This window comes from Haliotis asinina, chromosome 6 (assembly GCF_037392515.1).
Source record: "Haliotis asinina isolate JCU_RB_2024 chromosome 6, JCU_Hal_asi_v2, whole genome shotgun sequence".
Taxonomy (NCBI): domain Eukaryota; kingdom Metazoa; phylum Mollusca; class Gastropoda; order Lepetellida; family Haliotidae; genus Haliotis; species Haliotis asinina.
Genome location: NC_090285.1, coordinates 5,060,894 through 5,087,646, shown reverse-complemented (window position 1 = coordinate 5,087,646; position 26,753 = coordinate 5,060,894). Strand labels below are relative to the sequence as shown.

The 26,753-nt window shown below is 40.2% G+C and overlaps 2 protein-coding genes across 2 annotated transcripts in view; both read left to right on the top strand.

Annotated features, from left to right (window-relative positions):
• The window catches only part of LOC137286759 (uncharacterized), a 38,263-nt gene extending 31,977 nt beyond the window's left edge, over positions 1 to 6,286 (top strand). Inside the window, exon 24 of the mRNA XM_067818738.1 lies at positions 6,050 to 6,286. Within this exon, the coding sequence (XP_067674839.1) occupies positions 6,050 to 6,286 (237 nt within the window). The remainder of the gene's footprint in view (positions 1 to 6,049) is intronic.
• Positions 6,287 to 20,371: 14,085 nt separating this feature from the next.
• Positions 20,372 to 26,337, top strand: LOC137287445 (cytochrome P450 2U1-like). The gene is made up of 4 exons (XM_067819738.1): positions 20,372 to 20,702; positions 22,943 to 23,467; positions 23,909 to 24,349; positions 24,851 to 26,337. The coding sequence occupies exons 1-4, from the start codon at positions 20,372 to 20,374 to the stop codon at positions 25,027 to 25,029; spliced, it is 1,476 nt and encodes a 491-aa protein (XP_067675839.1). The 3' UTR covers positions 25,030 to 26,337.
• Positions 26,338 to 26,753: the final 416 nt, after the last annotated feature.

Sequence of the window (26,753 nt, the reverse complement as noted above, 5' to 3'; positions counted from 1 at the left end):
GCCGTGTTCCTGTTGCTCAACACACCACTTTGGCCCTTACTTCACCTAGACGGGTGGTAGAATCGGCCCGATTCTATCAATCGGCTGGTCACGCCATGCCCTGTGCATAGCAATTTTGTTTTGCACATTTATCTTATTGGGTATTGGTCATCTTGATTTCTAGTACAGAAATGATTGTAACATAAATTTGCCTCGAGTCCTGTGCCAGAAGGCGGTGGCTCATGGGCCAATCTGGCATTATTGACCTCCGGGTTCTACTTGTCATCAGGTAAATGTCTAGGGCGGAACCAGCCTTACTTTCACTCTGTTTGACTATTGTAGCTACCTGTGTCTCTTTTGCTGGAGTATAGCATCCCTGTAACCCTGGTGCTTGTAGGTGGCTTCCACTTCGACACCGTCCTTGTTGACACTCCATGGTGGGTGGGGAGCAGGGATGTTGAATCTTTTTCCATATCATGGCAACCTTACAATACACTGGTTCACGATCGAAAAGTAAAAGAAGGCATCTAGATACAGAAATCATTTCATCTGATGATGACAGTGTCTCACAGGATAATGCTGACTCATGGCCGCGGTTTCTGGTGGTCAATGGAATTAATGATACACCCCTTAAGATTAATCCTTTTGTTGTTTCTAAAGCTGTTAAAGGGATTTGTGGAGATGTTAAGAACGTATCGCGTTTACGAAATGGATCCCTGCTGGTTGAATGTTCAAGACGTCAACAGTCTATCAATTTACTCAAAGCAAGCCATTTTGGAACCACTGAAATTTCTGTCTCGGTACACAAATCTCTAAATTCTTGTAGAGGTGTAATCCGTGATCGCACTAGATGTCTGTCTGACATGTCCGAGGATGAGATAGCGATAGAGCTGAAGTCTCAAGGAGTAACATCTGTGAAGAGATTTACTAGGAAGGAGCAAGACAGGATTGTTCAAACGACAACATATCTCCTTACCTTTGCCTTACCAAAAGTACCATCATCAATTAAGGCTGGTTATTTCAACATTGAAGTCGATGTGTACATACCGACTCCACTCCGTTGTTATAACTGTCAGAAGTTTGGACACGGGGCCAGGTCCTGCACTAAATCTCCAACATGCTGTCGTTGCAGCAAAACTCATGAAAGTATGGATACCTGTACAGACGATATCAAGTGTGCTAACTGCAACGGTGACCACTTCTCTTCTTCAAAATCCTGTCCATTCTTTCAGAAGCAATCCCAGATTATCAAACTGAAGTATACAAATAATATTTCTTTTTCAGAGGCAATAAAATTACTGACAACTCAGACTCACCCAATTCAGTCAGCTTCTCACTCTTACTCTGCTGCTGTTACCTCTTCACAGAGCAAAGTTGACAGAGCATGTCAGACAGACATCTGCTGTGTCACTGATAAGCAATCAGTGACTCCTGAAGGCAACAAGTCATCAACATCAGCTTCACAGACTGTTCTTCAATCTGGACCTCAGCTTGCTCGAGGGCCCGAAACAGTGGAAAACTCACAAAATAGTGTAAAACTTACTAACAAGGAAAAGAAACAATCAAAGAAGAAAGGATCTAGGACCCTCAAACATGTAGAGGTCCCTTCCCCATTAACATCCCCTGTAGAGGTTCATAACAACTTTGAACCTCTAGACATGGAAGTCACTCCTTCTCCGACAACTCAGCGGAGAGGATCTTCCTCGAGATCACGATCTCCAGTTCAGCCTCCATGAGCTGTTCTTTCGATATCCTTCAGTGGAACTGTAGAGGCCTTAAAAACAATTTCAATGATTTGCAACTATTAATTCAAGACTTCAAGCCAGCAGCATTATGTTTGCAAGAAACATATCTAAAACCCACGGATAACTTTGATATCAGACAATATGATTCATACCACTGTTTCTCACCTCCCGGTAATAAAGCTACAGGGGGATCTTCTATCTTGGTGAAGCAGGGAACTATCCACAGTCTTGTTCCTCTCACTACCCCTCTTCAGGCAGTTGCGGTTCGTGTTACTCTGCATATTGTTATTACCTTGTGTTCATTGTATATTCAGCCATCATCGACTCTGCAGCAATCCGATCATCAGATCCTTTATGACCAACTCCCAAAACCTTGTATTATCATGGGGGACTTAAATGGTCATAACCCACTTTGGGGTAGCAGTAACACCAATGGGAAAGGAAAGATTCTTGAGGATTTCTTCACGAATACTGATTTATGTATTTTCAATGATAATTCTCATACATATCTTCATCCCGCGACAGGTTCGTACTCCTCTCTTGATTTATCTGTTGCTGATTCCAGTTTATACAATGAATTTGAATGGTCAGTCCACGATGATCTTTGTGGAAGTGACCATTTTCCCACTATACTTTCAGCCATAAACCCCAGTGACGCTGCACCATTGTCTAGATGGAACTTTAACAAGGCAGATTGGTCTTTATTCGAGACCTTATGCACTAACAGACTAAAACCAGAATTCTTTCTCAATGTGTCTGATCCTATTCAGATGTTTTCTGATGAATTAAACATGATTGCCGATGATTGTATTCCCAAGTCCTCTATGGTTCCACATATTCGGAAGCCATGGTTTACTATTGACTGTAAACAGGCTAGAAGGGCTAGAAAAAAGGCGGAAAAATATTTTCGTCGACATCCAACCGTCCATAACTTAAACCAGTTTAAAATCTCAAACGCCAAGGCTCGTCGTACATTTCAACAAAGTAAACGACAGTCATGGCGAAATTATGTTTCTAGAATTAACTCACGAACACCTATTTCTAAGGTATGGAATATGGTGAAGAAGATAAAAGGTAAAGGTTCCAAATGTAGTGTGCACCATCTTAAGGAGGGTGACACTCTTTTAACTGAAAAAGCTGATATTGCTAACAAACTAGGTGAAACGTTAGCTAAACAATCCTCCTCATCAAATTATTCACCGACTTTTCAGAAATTTAAAAACCATCAAGAAAAAAAGAATATTAATTTTAATTCAGATAATGGGGAGGATTATAATGAATTATTTTCTATTCATGAGCTCATTGCTGCTCTTGGACAAGCTCATGACACTGCTTCAGGCCCCGATAATATTCATTATCAGCTTCTTAAACATCTCCCTGAATCGTGTTTACAAACATTATTGAATATCTTTGACAGTATCTGGACTTCTGGTAATTTCCCACCATCTTGGCGAAATGCTATAATCATTCCTATTCCTAAACCTGGCCGGGATCATACCGATCCATCTAATTACAGACCAATTTCTTTAACGAGTTGTGTCTGTAAAACCATGGAGCGTATGGTAAACAATCGATTAACATGGTTTCTTGAAACTAACAACCTTATCACAAATATTCAGTGTGGATTCAGGAAGAATCGTAGTACCATTGATCATTTGGTACGTTTAGAATCCTTTGTAAAAAATGCATTTATAAATAAGCAGCATGCTGTATCGATCTTTTTTGATCTCGAGAAAGCATACGATACCACCTGGAAGCATGGCATTTTAAAGGATTTACATGATTTCGGTTTAAGGGGTCGTTTACCTCTTTTTATAGCGCAGTTTTTACAAGGCAGACAATTTCAAGTCCGAGTAGGTTCTACCCTGTCTGATCATTACAATCAGGATCAGGGTGTTCCGCAAGGCAGCATTTTGTCTGTGACCTTATTTAGTATCAAGATCAACAGTTTATCCAAGGTTTTAAACGATTCAAAAGATGGATCACTTTTCGTGGATGATTTTAATATTTCCTGTCGCGGTAAGAATATGCATACTATTGAACGGCAAATGCAAGTATGTTTAAACAAAATAAATAAATGGTGTCTTGAGAATGGTTTGAAGTTTTCTAAGACAAAAACTAATTGCATCCATTTCTGCCGTAAGTATAAACCACATAAGGACCCAGAATTATTTTTAAATGGCACTCCTATCAAAGTCGTTAAGGAGGCCAAGTTCTTAGGTTTGATTTTCGACTCTCATTTAACTTTTCTTCCGCATATCAAATCCTTGAAAACTAAATGTCTGAAGGCACTTGATCTATTGAAAATTGTGTCAAACTCAAAATGGGGAGGGGATCAAGCTACTCTCCTGCACCTATACCGTTCACTTGTCCGTTCGAAGCTTGATTATGGCTCCATCATTTATGGTGGAGCCTGTAACAGCAATCTAAAACTCCTTGATTCTATCCACCACCAAGGTCTGAGACTTTGTCTTGGGTCGTTCCGAACTTCTCCTATTGACAGTCTCTATGTCGAAGCCGACGAACCATCTCTTACACAGCGCCGCATCAAATTAGCTTTACAATATATTACAAAACTATACTCTAACGAATCCAACCCTGCTTTTAACTGTGTTTTCGATCCTCTTTATGAGCATTTATACAACAAAAAGCCTTCTCTTGTTCCGCCTCTTGGGCACAGAATTAAACCATTTATTTCTGCTGCCGGCATTGAGCTGAAAAGTATAGCGCCTTCTCGTCTTCTTTCTTCTCCTCCTTGGCAATTAGTGAGGCCACAGGTTGACCTCACCTTAACAAAGTTAAAAAAATCAGACACAAACGAATTACAATATAAACAAGGGTTTATGCAATTAAAAAATAATTATAGTACATACAAATCCTTATTTACAGATGAGTCCAAGGATGGTGGCACAGTTGCTTGTGCCACTGTCATTGGATCCAGGACAATATCTTCTCGATTACCTGATAACAGCTCCATTTTCACTGCAGAAGCAAACGCAATATTAACGGGTCTTCAATATATTCAAAGACATCCTAATCATGTACAGTATATAATTTTTTCTGACTCTCTTTCTTGCCTTCAGGCTATTAAAAATTGTCTTGTAAACATCCACTTTTAATTGACATAATTGAATTGTATAATGATCTTGCAACTGGCCAGTGCAACATCGTCTTTTGTTGGTTACCCAGCCATGTAGGTATTTCTGGGAATGCAATGGCCGATCTTGCTGCTAAGGCTGCACTCAACAAATCTGTGACACCACTTCTTATTCCATACTCTGACTATAAAGCTAGCATTAGAACTTACATTCGTGATCTGATGCAAAAGAAGTGGGATACCCAAGTGGGAATAAATAAATTACATGCCATAAAACCTTATATTGGTTACACTCCCTTAGGCTGTCAGTCCAGATTTGAAGAGGTCATTCTGCGACGGTGTCGCATTGGCCATACGCGTTACACCCACAGTTATTTACTAAAAGGCGATGATCCTCCGTTTTGTATCCCTTGTGATGAGAGAACCACGGTCAAGCATATCCTGCTTGACTGTGTTGAATTCTCCATCATAAGGGATAACTATTTCAATGTCAAAACAATGAAGGATCTTTTTAGCACAGTTAGTACTCATTTAATTCTTGGATTTTTAAAAGAAATTGATTTTCTTATTGAATTGTAATTGATATGTTCTGTAGATAGTTGTATTTTAATGATTGGTAGTTTAAATTAGTAACTTAGATTGTTAGTGGCGATACCCTCAAAGGGGGTTGAAGTATTGTAAAATTATTGTCCTCCTGAGAGGGTACGTAAGTCCAATACTCTCATAGTCAATTTAAATCTACTACTAGTTTTTAATCGTAGAATATTTGTTGTTTTAAGTCATAGCTAAATTTCAGGATAATCGCCAATAGCTGAAGGGATGGTGTAAATCCAACTAGGGTTCATGCAGGTAGCAGAAGTAATGTAAGTCCCCATGGACCTTAGTATGGTGATCTACCTTCAGTTGTTGGCGATCTATAGCCCCGGTTTTATGTTGTATTGTCTTCTTTAATTCCAATGTTTTAACTTTCAATGCTAGTTTTATGTTCTGTGATACTCTAGTGTTTTTACTGTCCTTCGCTGACAGGTTTTACTTTTTCTCTTTTCTCATCCTAACATTACTATAACTTATATTGTTCTCGTCACGATATGGCTGCAATATTGCCGATGTGACGTTAAATGTTAACTCACTCACTCACTTATTTCTGGTCGTGGTGCTGACAGTGTTATGACTGTCAATGCGGCGGGCAAATGGACTTCCCCTTGGCCCCCCTCTCCTTCCGTTCCAGGGGAACGCCCTGTCAATGGAGACTGATTCCCGTGTTTTGTTTAAGAACCTTCGACAGAAGTATGGCGATATTTTCAGTCTGTATGTCTTCCACAAACCTGTCATCGTCCTCAATGCCTACAACGTCCTTAAAGAAGCCATAATCAAGAACACCGATGTCTTCTCCGACAGGCCACACACATTTTTGACTGATTTCTTCGCAAGGAGAAAAGGAGCGTTTTCTTCAAATTTTAGCTGAAGTAAAGGTGTTTTAAGAGTGGCTCTAACCATTGGACCATGACGGGCACGACAGCCATAATGAAAACGTTAATAGTGCCAATAACCGTCATTGCTAAAACCATCGTCAAATCAGGTACATTGTAAGCAGTTTGTGTTTGGTTGTGTCATTTACCTTTTTGTACTGCATTGTTGGTGAAAGTGAAAATTTGTGTGTACACGAACACAGATAAGGTGCATTCAATTTTTGCTAGATGTAGGTATTGCAAAAACCGAATTCCATATAGTAGGTTTACAGAGGGCATCTGAACGAAAAAACGAGTGTTTAACGGCACGATGTCACGCTTTTTCGATAGTATTTTGGTCTATGCTATATACATTTGATACAAGCTTCCTACTGATGCAATAAAAGACTCATTATCCCTGCAACTTGCCTAAACTCGAGACTTGCTGTGTATGGAATTTAAACGATCGTAGCACTATACAGCTGACCCACGTCGTACCTTGGCTGCAACATACAGCTGACCCACTTCATACCTTGGCAGCAACATACAACTGACCTATGTCATACCTTGGCAGCACTATACAGCTGACCCACTTCATACCTTGGCAGCAACACACAGCTGACCCATACCGTGCCTTGGCAGCAACATACAGTTGACCCACTTAATACCTTCGCAGCACTATACCGCTGACCCATGTCATACCTTGTTGGTACAATACAGCTCACTAATGTCACACCTTTCCAGCATTATATACCTGAACAATGTTATACCCAGTTATACAAAGAAATTACAATGATGGTATGAAACAGCGTGGCAATACAAATGCAATATAACTTAATATAATAGAATTGACTGTGGACACAAAGATGTTGATGGTAAGATTCACGTCGCTGCAATATGTGAGTATGTGAGTTGGCAAAGACCAGATTCAGATCCCCCTCCAGTTCCTCTGACATCACTGGTATATTCCAGAGTAGGCCCAGAACCTTACTCTACAATCCTTTCTCCCAGTCTTAATATAGAAACCAGGTCACCGCCGTCCTGAAATGAGTCTTAACAGAAACAACGTGATTCACATACAACACTGTTCTACAAATGTCTCCAATATACATACATACAGTGCCATTTATGCTACGGCATAGGGTTGAATTCTATTTCACTATATTTTGCAAACAGGAGTAGTCGCATCTTCCGGGGACTTGTGGCATGAACAAAGGCGCTTTGCTCTCAACATTTTGCGAGAGTTTGGGGCTGGAAGAACGATCATGGAGGACAAAATACACGAGGAAATTGCACACTTTGTCTTAGCCCTGGAGAAACAGACAGGCCAAGGTTTCCACATAGAGCGTTTAGCGCAGAATGCCGTTCCATTGTCTGTTCCATTGTCTTTGGCAAACGTTTTGAATATACCGACCCTGTCTTCGTCAAGTTTCTGAAAGCACTGGATGTATATATACATGTATGATTTTATCCCATTTTCTTTGAGTGAGTTACTTATAAACGCTACATAGCGTATGCAACAGACCTGTATGCACATACATAAGTACATGCACATACGCTCCTTTCATAGAGTGGCATGGACACACACACACACACACACAAACACACACACACGTACGTGCATACATACATGAATACGTGCACGCACGCACGCACGCACGCACACACACACACACGCATACATACATACATACATACATACATACATACATACATACATACATTCATACATACATACATACATACATACATACATACATACATACATACATACATACATACATACATACATACATACATACGGTAATAGAACTGAACTTTTGTTTTCATATTTTAAGGTCGAAGGATTTGCCTGGGAGAAGCAATGGCCCGGATGGAGCTCTTCCTCTTCCTCACCACCATGATTCAGAAGTTCAAGTTCGTCCCAGTAAACGGGGTTAAGCCTCCACTGGAAGGAATACTGGGTTTAACAAATGCGCCACCTGAATTCCAACTACGAGCTATCCCCCGAAAGTAATACTGTTCGGATCATCACAATGTTAACAAGAACACTATGCCTAGATCCTCTCTATACTCGTGACCATCCGTGTTAGAACTGGTCTTCAGTTACCCAGGTTTGCCTGACGGGGTGTCTAATGGGATCGGGTGGTCATTGTATCACAACTGCGTGGAACGATGCTTATGATGTTGATCACTGGATTGTCTGGTCGATTATTTACAGACCGCTGCCGTACAGCTGGAATATTGCGGAGTGCAGCGATACACAACAAATTAAACAAACCAGCCAACCTACCAATCTACCAACGTTGCGATACAATAGGAACAAGAAGATCATTTGATCAGCGACATATAATCGCCGGCCCGGCGGTAATGAGAGTTCGTTGTCAGTGTATGGGGCTAGTAGTTTTAAACGTTTGCAGGCCAATGTGGCCTTCATTAATTATCTGTCCTTTTTCCAACTGGAACCTTTCCGATAAATTTTTAGCTTTCTGGAATCATCCATGATCCATTATGTTACGATAACTAAGAGTATTCTCAAGCTCTCTTAATATCAAGAACACACTGCTGGTGGTACAAGAGAAACATTATGAACACACACAATACATATACATAAAGGCAAGATGGCAGAAAGTACAAGCATAGTTTTACAACATAAATACGACATATATCATTCAGTTTCTTCTCACTTTTTAGCAACTAGGTTTAGGTAGTTTGCTATATCTTTTTTACTGCTCCAGGTTTTGCTTCATGAATATGCTTTATACGTTATTAGGTTAGGGAAAGATATTAAGCATTTAATGGGAATGTATTTATTTCTTTGTTCAGTAACAGCTTCGCATTTAAATAAATAATGAAAATTATCTGCTACAGCAAGTGATCTACAGAGACTGCAGGTTCTGTTTTGACGATCAATGCCATGGCAACGGCCAACTTCAACATATACGTTATGGTTACACGTTTCGTATTTTAAAACTGGTAAATATACATAGGTGGAAGAAGGAGATAATTTTCTAAAGATTTTTAATGTATCTGTAATAGAAACCTTCAGGGCTGTTGTCTATCTCAGCTTTCCAACTTCGGTAAAATTGACCCTCTAGGATTGATTCTACCTGAGAAGTTAACCACTGGCATTAAACATTGGATAGCGCCTTGGATAAGTGCATAATTATCTAAATCAACTTTGATGATTTTTGGAGTTGTTCCAACATAATATAGCTCATACCTGTAACAGATTACCCTTTGAGCGACTAATATATATATATATAAATCGTACACCCCACCCAGGGACAGAATCATCAAAAAAGGACAGTGACATCTACATACAGTAGTATCATAAATGAAATACATTGGTTCATATCAATATCTGGGAAGCTACAAAGACTCACAGATGTACATCTATCATTAGTAAGGATAGTACAAACGATTTCATATTATCATACATTATTTGAACAAGAGTTAAAAATCTACCATTAATTACACTGTTGAGTAGCCCAACCCTCCATACATTATCGAACGCTTTTGCTAGTTTTTAGTTGAGCATATTCATAACAAAGGTGTTATCTTTTGTTGAGTGGACATTTGTGAAACTCGTCTGGGCAAGATGTAATACGTTAATGTTTTATAAAAAGTGTTAAGTCTGTTATTCACAATACTTACCAATCAGGTTACCGAATCTGATGAATGTCGCATTTGGTTCATATGAGTTTGGCTCCATATGATTTATCTCCCTTTAGTTTGTAGACTTTACTTTGTGTAAACATTTTCGAAAGTTCTTTAGCCTTATCTTTTTGCCTTCCAGTAATCGGTTGATATATTTTTTATACTGCTTGATATGTTCATGCACTTCTTACACTCTTTAGAACACGTAAAGAGATGTTTTGCAATTGGAGTATGTGTGTTTTGATAAATGAAAATCACTACGTTAACGTGAGTGTACTGCAAGCGAAGGGTGTTGATCGGACAGTATTGTTACGACAGGGGAGTGTTCATGTACGGCTTTCGATTGAGTGCTTACTCCTGCTGAGTGATGACGTGCTGCTGCCGAGTCATGCTGAACCTAGGCCAAGTGATGATGTAGTGTAACCAAAAGATGTACTGTAGCCAAGTGATGATGTGCTGTAGCCAAGCGATGATGTGCTGTAGCCAACCGATGATGTACTGTAGCCAAGTGATGATGTACTGTAGCCAAGTGATGATGTACTATAGCCAAGTGATGATGTACTGTAGCCAAGTGATGATGTACTGTAGCCAAGTGATGATGTGCTGCAGCCAATTGATGATGTACTGTAGCCAATTGATGATGTAATTTAGCCAATTGATGATGTTCTTTAGCCAAGTCATGATGTACTGTAGCCAGGTGATGATGTCCTGTAGCCAGGTGATAACGTGTTGTAGGAAAGTGATGATGTGCTGTAGCCAAGTGATGATTTTACTGTAGACAGGTGATGGTGTGCTGTAGCCAGGTGATGATGTGCTGTAGCCAAGTGATGATGTACTGTAGCCAAGTGATGATGTACTGTAGCCAAGTGATGATGTGCTGTGGCGACCGATGATAGTACTGTAGACAGGTGATGTTGCAGTGTAGTCAATGACAGTCCATGTCTAAATCTAAATCAAGTAATCCAAATCTTTGGCTGTTGATTACGACGGGGTATATGATATTACTTGAGGACATACCATTATCCAAGGGGTACCAAATAACATGTTGTTTTCGTTTTCTGCAATTATTTTACAAATATTATACCCCAATGTGTTGTGGTAACTCAAATCTCGTGAACTACATTACCCACATATGTCAAACTTTGGATGTGGCTTTACTAAAGATTCCTTCACAATGAAATGGTAACTTTACACACATTAGACATTGAGAATAGAGTTTAGGCTCACTACTTTTTGACATCCCCTCGTACGACTGTCGTAGAACTAAGATGATCGTAACTCCCATACTTTAACATAGACTTATGACTCCTAGCGCTACAATCGCTTTGAGGACCGAGGCTCTGGTCTTTCAGTATGACGGCCAGGGATCGAACCCGACCCTCCGTGTACATGCACTAGCCACTGGATCGTGGAGGCAGTCTGACACTGGCATTAACACTCAACAAACCAGCCTACCATTTCTATGATTACACAATGCCATTTAGAAAGTGGTCAGTTATATTTAGGATAACACTTTCCTAGTAAAGTACAAATTCTAATACTTTTTGTGTTGAGCCCCATACGGGATTCGAACCCACACTCTCCGAGTCAAGTATCCAATCGTTAGCATGCAAAGCCACCTGACCCGCTCAGCCCCCGCGACTCACACAAAAATGAAAGTCGGACGACTGGTTGTCTAGACTGCGGACTTTGTGTATCTCTCTGATAACTGTTAACTGACACGGCTCCCACGACCGAAAGCTATGATCACACAATGTCATTTAGAAAGTGGACAAATGTAAAATATGTTACATTAGGAATTACACTTCCTTATGAAAGTACAAAAGTAATTCTATCACTTTTTCTGGAGTTGAGACCTATTTAGGATTCGAACCCACACCCTCACAGTCAGGCACTTAAACAAGTACATGAACATGTCACTACTGTAGGTAAGGTTCAGGGATAAACTACGTTAAAACCGCTTCTAACAGTAATCCACGTATATCACGTTGTGTTAGATTACTGTAGAAGGAAGCTGTAAAGTCACGCAGAGCTCAGGCTTAGAGCATTTTGGTGAAAAGAGACAGGTGTAGTTCTTGTAAACCTACAAACGAACTTGTGCAAACCTGTTGTGTTTAAGAGACACAAATCTACAAAGTATTAGACTGGACCGCGTCTGATTATGATTCTAGCACAACAACAAAGTATATATGTTGTTTACACGTTGAAAACATGAACAGAGTCATATTTATATCAGCTGTACACGAGAAACTCTGATTCATGCATGCACCCAATTAATGTTCTGCATCTATAGACAGCAGATATTTCTTGCACACGCTTTGTTTAATGGCTCTTAAACGACCCATAAAATCAATCGCTCCACGCTGTTGTCAGTATATGGGACATCCGTAAACGCGAGCATTTTAGTCATATGTGTCCCCCATTACTGGCTGTGCATGTAGATACGTAATCTACACCAATGTGAAGGTAGTTTAAAGACTCATAAACGACCTATAAAAACGTCTCCAGCATATAGGACATCCAAATCTGAATGTGAGTATCCCATGCATTCGAGACAAAAGAAAACATTTTACACACTTCTTAGTTGGTAGCTGATAATACAATCTGCAATAAAAGCAGAGAATGCAAGATTAAAGAACAAAATATACATAAAATGATTAATGTTGTCATATGTTAACAAAACAAAGGTATGGTACTTTTTTAAGTGTGGCGTTCCCTGTGGCCACCATGACATTTAACCGGCCTATAAAATAACCTTTGTTCTATTACGCAATGTGATTCAATGTGCCAAACTGCGGAGACACGTCCTGGTGTTGGTATGGTAGCTGATTAGGGCCATCGTTTTCTCGGCTTAAAATTTGGAAGCGAGAGAGCGAGATCACACGACGAAAAAGCGATAGCACGAGACAAGAAAACGATAAAGTGATAGAGCGAGAAAACGATATAACAAAGTGAGAAAGCGATATAACAAGGCAAACAAGCAATATAACGAGGCGAGAAAGCGATAGAGCAATAAAGTGAGAAAGCGATATTTACCTTAATTCTGCCCTGTCTGCACATGTCTGCGTATGACCTAATCCAACAGGAAGCTCAAGCTCAATTGCCATTTGTTCTAGTCGGCTGTGGCATTTTTGTAATTAATCTTTTAACTTGTCCGGACAATACTCCAACAGTAACGCAAGAAACCGTTAGTGTTTCAGCTGAAATGAATGAGTGTTTTTAAAGCCTGTGAAAAGGATAACAACCATTATTGTTAAATCACTAATTATGCCAGGATTAATTCCTGGCTTACATTTCTTTCTTGTCATTTCCCTTCTTAAATGTCACCATTGTTATCTCATCACTCATGCCTAGATAAACAATCCCTGCTTTCCATTTGCCCATCCACCCCACCAATTTTGCGCTAATTAACTGCAGTCTTGCCTTGTTATCTTGGCACAATTGTTTCAAATGTTCGTATATAGCTTTTCCTAGTCTCTTCATGCACCTGGTGAAGGAATAAGAATTTACTCCGTAATATCCTGTTCCACCAATACAGAAGTATTTCTCATTAGGTATGTTACTAGTACTTTTTATTCCTTGGGCTAAAGCTACACATTTGCCATCACGCCATAAAGACAAGTATCAGAAAATGAGACAATACCCCGCAAAGTCTTAACAACCAGTATATTCCCTACTCCCCGTGTTACTGCGGTAACAAGGTGACCAACAGGATCGGGTGGTCAGGCTCATGTCATAGTAACCCAATCACGTACATCGATGCTCATGATGTTGATCACTGGATTGTCTTGTTCATACTCAATTATTTACAGGACGCCGCCATACAGGTGAAATAGTGCCGAGTGCGGTGTTAATGTTGGCAAAATCCTCTATCATATTCTCTCTCGACGTTGGGCTTTATTGTTTCAGTGATGGAATGTTATACACCCTGTACCTTTTATCAGTACCTTTTTACGCGTACATATTTCAAACATATATATTTCTACAAATATGTGGTGAAAAGGTATTGTTCCAAATGTTTATGACATAATACCGTTATTGTTGTCCATAATATTGTTGTACTTAAGGTAATACTTAAACAAACTGTCCCTCCCTATCTCCAGACTATACGCTTGAGACAGTGCGACAAGTCATCGACGTGGTAGGTGGGTTAAACAAAAACGTAATATAATCATCACTTCGGAAATAAAGCACTATATCATGAAACTCCTGTAAACTGTAAAACTGACATATTGATAGGGGTGTATTAATGAACACAAGATGAAGGAATATCAAAGAAAAAGTCGGGAGTTTTTGCCCCTTTTACTATTTTAAGGGCCTTCTATTGCTGGGAGTGTAGTTAATCATAATTGGCAGGGTACAGAGGAGGGGTGCGACGCAGCCCAGTGTAAACATGATAAGTGTTTTGTAGATGTGAAGGAGGATTTATTCGTCTGCAACCCAGTGAATGTCACCTATTGTTTCTTGTTAAATTCGAATCGTTTTGACAGGGGTTGACCAAATCATAACCAAGATAATATAGGTAGATAATTACAAATATTGAACGAGTTTCAAGTTTCGTCTGACAACGAAAATGTTACAGACTGAAAAAGGTTAACTGAATACACGCGTCACCAATCAGCTGATCAAACCCTACACGACCACGATATGTATACTACATGTATACAGAGATTGGAAAATCACTGTGTACGCATATGTTACAATGGCGGTCAAATATTTTTTACATATCAACTCTCGACAAAAAAATGTCATTTAAACTGTCTCAATGATATATTCATAACATACTTTTAGTGATGATATGTATGATATGAGATAAAAGTGCTACAGAGCAAAGGGTTGTTATTCACATGGGCGCTTGGCTTCATCATGCATCATTGTTAATGAGTAAACTTACTGAACAAACTTTACTCATGCATATAAATCTTTCCTGAAGTATTGTACATCACGTGTTTGATGACTGTCTACACCAAGACTTATACTAGACATTTGTACCTGTTGGCTTGTTCAAATGCTCAAACGTCGCTTATATTATAATAAAGAAGCTGCATATCCACAGAACTTTCCTCATTGTCCAACACATCAACTCCTAAATGCCACTCGAAGTTCACTATGGTCAGTTATACCAGCGTTTACCTGCGTACTAGTTTCAGCTTTGATTGGACGGATGTTTGACTGCATCCTTTCATTTGCCAAGGTTAGACCACTGACTGTGGTATGGTTCTGTTTCTACATTTAGGTACCAAGGTGTTTTACTGTCACGTGCGCCTCTTTCGTTCCTTGGTTTAATAGCGATTTGGGTTCATATACGTCAATATCGTCAGTTATTAAATATTAATCATCTTCAATAACTCATAGAAGGTAGAGCTGTATTGATGATAACCATGAAATACAATAAAGTGACATAAACATAAATGACTCCAATTTGCTGGATTATTGCTAAGAGCAACATAAATCCCAACTCACTCACTTAATGACGGTTGTTGCAGTGATTTTATTTTAGGATGATGGCTTGAATGTGGTTGAATATACTGTATTAGGCTGCGTTAGTGCTATCACAATGCCATTTTGTGATTGGTCCCTCTCTTTCATTTGACACTTCCGACACATTGGTAACACATCATATTTTGAATTGTTTGGTGTCATAAAGCTGGTTGAGACAATTCCAATTCAGTGATGGCATCAAATATTTAATTCCTTTAGTCACTTCACAAAATGAATGTTTCCGGTATTCTACGATATGACTTTTGCATACGTTCAAATAGTATGCCACAGGAAAGTCTACATCTATCTTAGATATTTTCTAAACGGCAAATTAAACAATGCTATTCACCTACAAGAACATTACTAAAAAGCATTTAATAGCGTAATATCGCTTATGTGCGTAATATCGCTCTCTCGCTCTATCGCTTTCTCACGCAATCATATTGCTTTCTCGTCTCGTGCTATTGCTTTCTCGTCTCGCGTTATCACTTTCTCGTCTCGCGTTATCACTTTCTCGTCTCGCGTTATCACTGTCTGGTCTCGTATTATCACTTTCTCGTCTCGCGACATTGTTTTCTCGTCTCGCGATATCGCTTTCTCGCCTGCAAATTTAAGGCCCTATTCAGCCACCATACTAAATGCACAACTGCTCTCTTTATCAAGTAGATTACAACCAATTTGTTGTATACAACGACAAAAACAATATAAAACACACTTGGAAAACAGCCTATTCTGTGTATAACACCTACTTATCTAAACGACCTGTTGTATCATGCAGAGAACGCACCCTTGATATTATACATGTACTAGTTGAGTCAGATTGTGACATCAGTAATTTCTTGAAATGACTATGAGGGCCAGCCATTTTGCGTCATTTTGAAACTTTGACACTTGCAATGTCGAAAGCAGCCACACCAGACAATAACTGTGTATTGGTTGTTACATATTCAAATATTCACTGTTTTAATGACTCGTCCTTTGTTTAACTAAAATATAATGGGCAGTTTCTTTATTTTCGTTGACGTTTTTAGTTACCATACATTAACATCAGTCTTCTGTTACAGGTGCAAATTCACGCGAGCGTCATTTTGACACTTTGACACTTGCAATGTCGAAAGTAGCCACACCAGACAATAGCTGTGTATTGGTTGTTGTTAAACAAAATGACATGAAATGGCTGGCCCTCTTAGTCATTTCACGAAATAACTGGTTTCACAATCTGACTATAACATGTGGTAACCGATTTCACAATGTGCATCAGTGTATGAAGTAATGACAAAGAGTGAGGGTCCATCCACCCTAAGCATATGACTGGTGTGACAATAGGGGATAAGGGGGCAATTCACCCAGACACAACTAACCTAAGCAGGATATAAGATTGGAATTCGAACTTTCTCATTCATTGGAACAGTTGTCCTACCAAAATCAGCATTAAACATGACATTTGGAACACAGTTATACCCCAATGATCAGTTTCATCTTCGACGTTAGACATGTAAAACAGGTTTCTCTTGTGTATTCGTTTTCACAAACAGTCATCTGTTTCTGCAAGCATCAACCGGAATGCTGTACAATGGTTGCCTTTCCTCCTGCCCCACACCGCGTGGTATGATAATCATTCGATACAGCCTTCTGGAAAACTAAGTTTGGTTACGCATAAAACTGAAGAGACATTTCCAAAATGGACCGTACAATAAGGTCCATGCATCTGAATCTGTTATGCGGTAGAATAATACAGACATCTCACGCGGATGGAGTAATTCATATGTGCTGCACTGATGGCTTTTGATTACCCACCACGGATGTGTGAGTAGTTACATCTCTGCACCGAGCATTGTGACACACTGGGCCCCGCCAGTCAAGTCCCTGAATGCACTGTAGCTAGACACAAAAGCCCTGAGCTGACGGTGCACTGGTCATAGTGCAGTAAATAGAACATTAGCGTGAAACGTCTTATCGGAATTTACCTTGGGAAAGATGAGTCTCTCATAATAGTGTCATGGCGAATGATCACGAATATTGATTTTATATAACAATAATAGGTTGCCGTCTCTTAATGAGATCGTTGGGGCGGCGTGGTAGCCCTATGGTTAAAGCATTGGCTTGTCATGTTGGAGGCCACGTTTCGATCCATTTCTAGAGTCTCCCGCCATAATAGTGCTTGAATATTGCTAAAGGCGGCGTAAAACCCAACTCGCTCATACACTAATGAGTTTACTTGCTTGTGAGAAATACAAGTTTCCTCCAACGACACCTTAGACACTGACGCACTTGTTTCCCTGTTATTGAAGGACACGCTCAAGAAATGTTCCAGCTGTACAACAATAGTCTATGAAAAACGTCGTCTGGACCAAACAATCCAGTGGTTGATATCATGAACACCCCTCTAAGTATTCAGGGAACGATGAAATGAAGCTTTCGATCAATAAGACACTTACAAGGCGTAATACTTTCTGAAGCCGAATCTTTCGTGACTTTCTGCACGGAACTGATCATATTACGACATAAGTGGAAACGTACCCCATTCAGGGAGGACTGTTTTAACTAGTCTTCCTTTTCAGGATTTTTGGTTGAGACCAACAGACGTATGAGTGCCACTTTCTTTACAGGGGCACTGTTTCTCAAAATGAACCTAGAAACGTCTATAATTCAGAATTCCTGTAAAGCCCAAATCTTTCACAGTGTTAGGGTTGTGCTTGTGTACAAAAATGTGTTACAGTGTTGATCTCTACATCTTAACATGAACAGATTTTATTATGTCATGTAAATACAACACACACAGGGCCACGTCAGACCGTTAATCCACTTCAAGAATAACGACTATGTATTGAATATGTAGCATTAAGTCCAGTCTTACGTGGATATTTATATAGTGTAATAGTGTGGATAGTGTAAATGAATGCGTTTCTTTACATGCCGCACTGAGCAATATTCCAGCTATATGGCGACGGCCTGTAAATAATCAAGAGTAAGACCAGACAATCCGGTGATCAATAGCATGAGCATCGACCTTTGCATTTGGGAACCGATGATGTGTCAACCAAGTCAGCGAGCCCCACAACGCAATCCCGTTAGTCACCTCCTACGACAAGCATAGTCGCCTTTTGTTGCAAGCATGGGTTGCAGAAGACCTATTCTACCCCGGGACCTACACGGGTCTCCTCCCCGGTGGAGGCACCTAGGTTCAGGTCCCAAGGTGGGCACACTTGCGTAGCATTAGTAGACAAGGTTTAAAGATGCACATTGTCTCAGTTCACCCAGCTGTAAAATGGGTGCCCGTGAGGATGTGCTGGAACTCTGAGTGTTCAGTTCATTGTGTCTACGAGACAGCATAGCTGTATGATCCCCAGTGAGCTGAAGAAGCATAGGGAAGTATGATAGCGTCCTTTTAACAGCCTTTGACTGGAGGACAGTAATGTACATTGTGCCGTGAGCAAGCAATGTGCCTGGATATGAGCTCCATATAAGCGGACTATTACTATATTACTATTATAACTAACTTCATTTCCTTCCCTCTCTGCTACCCTCTGACCTCCACAGAACCAAATACCCACAATGCCAACAATGTAGTTATACCCACTAAATGAGTTGATTGCCAACTTGGGTGCCCAGTGGGGTGGAGTAGTTCCTTCCAAGGGGGGGGGGGGATCATGACAAAAGCACGGGTCTTGCGGAGTGTACAACCTGTGTAAAGCTGCACAACGCACTGCAGCTTAGGTTCAGAGGAAATTTGAGTTATGAGCTAATTAGTTAAAGCCGCTTTTAACAGTATTCCGCTAACATCACGTCGTTAGATCAATCAATGTAGGAGGGCTCAAACTTTACCATTGTGGTGAAAGAAACGTGGTGGCGACAAACCTAGAAACGAACTTATGACAAACCAGGATCCGAAACAACACTCATAGGTTTCATAGGTGTGCTCAAGGGACGCAACTCTACACCGCGAATAGCTGCAACTTAGACGACTGGATCACATGTCATTATGATACTATCACAGAAACAAAGTACATTGTACACACATGAGAAAATGAACGTCCTGTATTTACATCGGCTGTAGACGATGTATATGAAGCAGTTGTTATACACACTCCTTAACGGCCTATAAAATGATCCGTGGCACATTGTTGTCAGTATATGGGACATCTATAGGTCAAAGTTTGAGCAAATTCATCAAAGTAAAGATAGCAGTTATTACACACGATTTATACATGAACGCCTAACTGATCCTTTAAATACCCCGCCCCATAATGTTATCAGTATAATGGACATCTGTGTGCTAAAAGTGTATACAAAAAAGACAAATACACAGCTTTTACACAGTTAATCCAGGTTGTTGTCAACAAACATGTGCAAAGTGTCTCTAGTTAATCACGAATGAAAAGGACATTCACCTTAAATTTAAACATAAAAAGAACTGAATTATAAAAGCACTTCATAAAACATAAGGTATCAAATTGAAATGACTCAAAGTCGGAACTATTCACTGAATGTTCTTTAACTAACTCATTTTTATATAACAGCTACTATACATATAGAAACGTATGCTCTTTTTTCAGTGTGAAGCTGAAACGATAACCAACTTAATTTGGAAGCGTAAACAAATTTAAGGCTTCTAGAATTCACTACTGAGCTGACTTTATGAAACAAACAACCACAGTGTTTATTTCATTTAGTTGGAAGGTAAATACATACACTGACGGTGTGTTGCACCTATCCGTAACTGGGAGTCAGACCTTGGCCTCTTGACACATGCACAAGACTTCTCAGTGCCTCTCAAGAACCCCACATGTACAAGGCATGTGCACGACATATACGCTGATTGGTTGACTCACTCTGCAAACATTGATAAGGGGCGTCCTTTTAAATCAGACAGTCGTGGTAATGTGCCACTCGACAGCTGTACTTAGTCTCGCTCTCTCCAGTCAGCTTTCACACAGGTTGGAAGCCAGCGCACAATCATCATGTGGGATTTTGGATTTACAACAGTTGCCTTATTTCTGGTCGTGGTGCTGACAGTGTTATGGCTGTCAACGAGGCGCGCCACTGGACTTCCCCCTGGTCCCCCTCTCCTTCCGTTCCTGGGGAACGCCCTGTCAATGGAGACTGATTCCCGTGTTTTGTTTAAGAACCTTCGACAGAAGTATGGCGACATTTTCAGTCTGTATGTCTTTCACAAGCCTGTCATCGTCCTCAATGGCTACAACGTCCTTAAAGAAGCCATAGTCAAGAACGCCAACGTCTTCTCTGACAGGCCACACACATTTTTGACTGATTTCTTCGCAAGGAGAAAAGGTGCGTTTTCTTCAAATTTTAACTGAACTAAAGGTGTTTTAAGAGTGGCTCTAACCATTGGACCATGACAGCCACGGCAGCCATAATGAAAACGTTAATAGTGCCAATAATCGTCATTGCTAAAACCATCGTAAGCAATTTGTGTTTGGTTGTGTCATTTACCTTTTTGTACTGCATTGATGGTGAAAGTGAAAATTCGATATAGTAGGTTTACAGAGGGCATCTGAACGACAAAAACAGAGTGTTTAACGGCACAATGTCACGCGTTTTCGATAGTATTTTGGTCTATGCTATATATATTTGATACAAGCTTCCTACTGATGACTCGTCACGATATGGCTGAGACTTTGCCGATGTGACGTTAAATATTGACTCACTCACTCCTACTGATTCGATAAAAGACTCATTATCCTTGCGACTTGCCTAAACTCGATAATTGAAACTTGGAGACGAACAGCTTCCATACAGGCGAGACTTGCCGTGTATGGAATGTACACGATGGCTCCGTACATCAAGAACTGTCGAATGCTGTGTTTTCGGTGTTACCCGAACCAGCCTCGGTCACAAGTTGCGATATATTGAACTGTAATCTTGATTTTTAGAGACGTGTGACGTTGTAGTGTGAATTTAACATCTACCATCAATAATCACAGAGATACGAAATTATTAAATTTTGACAGATGTGAAATGTTCTGGACATAACTCTTTTATCCAGTGAATAGGCTTTACTATGATAAACATTTAGAAGCCATGTTTACGCCCGTTGTTACCTTTATGTATTTCCATACCATCATAGGCATTTAGCACGTGCATACCATCAACGCACAGCAACACTAAACAGCCGACTCAGGTCATATATACCTCTACAGCACTATACAGTTGACCCATGTCATACCTTCACAACACTTTCCAGTTGACCCATGTCATACCTTCGCAGCGACATACAGTTCACCCATGTCATACCTTGGCAGCAAAGTACAGCTGACCCATATCATACCTTCACAGCACTTTACAGCTGACCCATGTCATACCTTGGCAGCAACATACAGCTTACCCATGTCATACCTTGGCAGCAACATACAGCTGACCCACATACCTTGGCATTAACGTACAGCTGACCTATGTCAAACCTTGGCAGCACTATACAGCTGACCCACGTCATATCTTCACAGCGCTAGACAGTTGCCCTAATGTCATACCTTGGCTGCAACATACAGCTTACCCATGTCATACCTTGGCGGCAGCATACAGCAAAGCCACGTCATACCTTAGCAGCAACATACAGTTGACCCACGTCATACCTTGGCAGCAACATACAGCTGACCCACGTCATACCTTGGCAGCACTATACAGCTGACTCCTGTCATACCTTGGTAGGATCATACAGCTGACCCATGTCATGCATTGGCAGCACTATACAGCTGACCCACGTCATATCTTCACAGCGCTAGACAGTTGCCCTAATGTCATACCTTGGCTGCAACATACAGCTTACCCATGTCATACCTTGGCGGCAGCATACAGCTAAGCCACGTCATACCTTAGCAGCAACATACAGTTGACCCACGTCATACCTTAGCAGCAACATACAGCTGACCCACATCATACCTTGGCAGCAACATACAGTTGAACTATGTCATACCTTGGCAGCACTGTACAAATGACCCGTGTCACACCTTTTCAGCATTATACGGCTGATTCATGTCATACCTTGTTGGTACAATACAGCTCACTAATGTCATACCTTCCCAGCATTATATACCTGAACAATGTTATACCTCGTTATACAAAGAAATTACAATGACGGTATGAAACAGCGTGGCAATACAAATTCAATATAACTATAATATAATAACATTGACTGTAGCTACAAAGATATTGATGGTAAGATTCACATCGCTGCAACAGTGCTTTAGCATTCAAAATAGGCAAAACACCTGAGTATGTGAGTTGGCAAAGACCAGACTGAGATCCGTTTTGTGTACATGAAAAGTTTGCTCTAGTTCTTCTGACATCACTGGACTGGTATATTCCAGAGTAAGCCCAGAACCTTACTCGATAATCCTGTCTCCCAGTCTTGATATAGTAACCAGGTCACCGCCGTCCCGAAATGAGTCTTAACAGAAACAACGTGATTCACATACAACACTGTTCTACAAATGTCTCCAATACACATACATACAGTGCCATTTATGCTACGGCATAGGGTTGAATTCTATTTCACTATATTTTGCAAACAGGAGTAGTCGGATCTTCCGGGGACTTGTGGCATGAACAGAGGCGCTTTGCTCTCAACACTTTGCGAGAGTTTGGGGCTGGAAGAATGATCATGGAGGACAAAATACACGAGGAAATCGCACAGTTTGTCTTGGCCATAGAAGAACAGAAAGGCCAAGGTTTCCACATAGACCGTTTAGCGCAGAATGCCGTATCAAATATTATCTGTTCCATTGTCTTTGGAAAACGTTTTGAATATACCGACCCTGTCTTCGTCAAGTTTCTGAAAGCAATGGATGATTTTTTTAAATATAGCGCAGTAACTGGAATACTGAGCGTTTTTCCTTTTGTGCGATATTTGCCTGGTGACCCATTCAAGTTCAGGAAAGTAATGGACAGCATAGATCTTGTGAAAAATTTGCTAATTAATCCTTCCATTAAGAATCACTTAAAGGATCACGATGAGGAAAATCGGGACGACTTCATCCATGTGTACTTGAAGGAGATGCGACGTCGCCAACAGAAACAAGAAACAACGACTTTAGACTGTACGTGTGTTTTATAATCTGAAGATGTTCATGGTATGTACAGAGAGGTCCGCTGGATACTTACTTTAAATTTTTTGTTTTCCTTTATTTGTTCAAACATATAACTAATACATCATTTTAGATAATGGTGTAATGAATTTGGTATATATATATATATTATATATATATATATATATAATTTGGTATATATATATATCTAACACATATTATTTCTTTTTATATTTGGCCTTTCATTTTAACTTTGATCGAGAATTTTGTCAATCTGACTGACTGGGGAAGCTGAACTTTCTTTTAGAATCTTTTAGTGAAAACATGGCCAATTCTGTTACAGTATTTTTGCATTTCCTCCGCATGTAGTTGTTGTGTTTCTGTGTTGTGTTTATATGGGTAATTTACATTTGTCATTTGAACTTAAACTAAAGATTACATTCATGTTGGCAGTGGAGAATCTGGCGCAGACTATTTCTGATCTGTTCACTGCGGGCACAGAAACAACGTCCACCACAATACGTTGGGCGCTAGTCTACTTCCTACACTACCCGGATGTACAAGAGAAGTGCTTCCAGGAGATTCTGGAAAACGTCGGTCAGAGCAGACCACCATCCATGAAAGACAAGACGAACCTTCCTTACGTTGAGGCCACCATTATGGAAACCTTGAGATACGGCAATATTGCCCCTGTTGCTGGCCCTCACACAGTTCCACAAGATGTACAGTTCCGAGGATACGCCTTCCCGAAAGGGGTCACAATCCTGTTGAACCTTGATTCAGTCCTCCAAGACAAGGGTGTATGGGGAGACCCACAAAACTTTCGGCCGGATCGTTTCCTTGATGGCGAAGGCAAGATTCAGAAGAGAGAGGATTTTATCCCATTTTCTTTGGGTGAGTTACATATAAAAGCTACATATCGTATGCAACAGACCTGTATGCACATACATAAGTACATGCACATACGCTCCTTTCATAGTGTGGCATGGACACACACACACACATGCACACACACACACACACACACACACGAAAACACACACACACGTACGTGCATACATACATGAATACGTGCATGCATACACACGCACGTGCGCACGCGCGTACACACACACACACTCACTCACACACACACTCACTCTCACACACACATACACACATACATCCATATATACATGCATGCATGCATGCATGCATGCATGCATCCATCCATCCATCCATCCATCCATCCATCCATCCATCCATCCATCCATACATACATACATACATACATACATACATACATACATACATACATACATACATACATACATACATACATACATACATACATACATACATACATACATACATACATACGGTAATAGAACTGAACTTTTGTTTTCATATTTTAAGGTCGAAGGATTTGCCTGGGAGAAGCAATGGCCCGGATGGAGCTCTTCCTCTTCCTCACCACCATGATTCAGAAGTTCAAGTTCGTCCCAGTGAACGGGGTAAAGCCTCCACTGGAAGGAATACTGGGTTTAACAAATGCGCCACCTGAATTCCAACTACGAGCTATCCCCCGAAAGTAATACTGTTCGGATCATCACAATGTTAACAAGAACACTATGCCTAGATCCTCTCTATACTCGTGACCATCCGTGTTAGAACTGGTCTTCAGTTACCCAGGCTTGCCGGACGGGGCGACTAATGGGATCGGGTGGTCATTGTATCACAATTGCGTAGAACGATGCTTATGATGTTGATCACTGGATTGCCTGGTCGATTATTTACAGACCGCTGCCGTACAGCTGGAATATTGCGGAGTGCAGCGATACACAACAAATTAAACAAACCAGCCAACCTACCAACGTTGCGATACAATAGGAACAAGAAGATCATTTGATCAGCGACATATAATCGGCGGCCCGGCGGCCCAGTGCTCGTTGTCAGTGTATGGGGTTTGTAGTTTTATGCTTTATACGTTATTAGGTTAGGGAAAGATATTAAGCATTTAATGGGAATGTATTTATTTCTTTGTTCAGTAACAGCTTCGCATTTAAATAAATAATGAAAATTATCTGCTACAGCAAGTGATCTATAGATACAGAGACTGCAGGTTCTGTTTTGACGATCAATGCCATGGCAACGGCCAACTTCAACATATACGTTATGGTTACACGTTTCGTATTTTAAAACTGGTAAATATACATAGGTGGAAGGAGGAGATAATTTTCTAAAGATTTTTAATGTATTTGTAATAGAAACCTTCAGGGCTGTTGTCTATCTCAGCTTTCCAACTTCGGTAAAATTGACCCTTTAGGATTGATTCTACCTGAGAAGTTAACCACTGGCATTAAACATTTACGGGGCAGAATCATCTATCATTAGTAAGGACAGTACAAACGATTTAATATTATCATACATTATTTGAACAAGAGTTAAAAATCTACCATTAATTACATTGTTGAGTAGCCCAAACCTCCAAACATCATCGAACGCTTTTGCTACTTTTTAGTAATTGGTTGAGCATATTCACAACAAAGGTGTTGTCATTTGTTGAGTGGACATTTGTGAAACCCGTCTGGGCAAGATGTAATACGTTAATGTTTTATAAAAAGTGTTAAGTCTGTTATTCACAATACTTACCAATCAGGCTACCGAATCTGATGAATGTCGCATTTGGTTCATATGCGTTTGGGTCCATATGACTTATCTCCCTTTCTTTTGTAGACTTTACTTTTTGTAAACATTTTCGAAAGTTCTTTAGCCGTATGCTTTTGCTTTCCTCGAATCAGTTGATAAAATCAATTTTTATATTGCTTGATATGCTTGTTCATGCACTTCTTATACTCTTTAGAACATCAGCTGCATTCAGCTTTATAAAGAGATGTTTTGCAGTTGGAGTATTTGTGTTTTGATTTAATAAAATCACTACGTTAACGAGAGTGTACTGCAAGCGAAGGATGTTGATCGGACAGTATTGTTACGACAGGGGAGTGTTCATGTACGGCTTTCGATTGAGTGCTTACTCCTGCTCAGTGATGACGTGCTGCTGGCGAGTCATGCTGAAAGTAGACCAAGTGATGATGTAGTGTAACCAAAAGATGTACTGTAGCCAAGTGATGATGTGGTGTAGCCAAGTGATGATGTGCTGTGGCGACTGATGATAGTACTGCAGACAGGTGATGTTGCAGTGTAGTCAGTGACAGTCCATGTCTAAATCTAAATCAAGTAATCCAAATCTTTGGCTGTTGATTATGACAGGGATATATTCTATATCATTCTGAACATATCTTATATGATATTTCTTGAG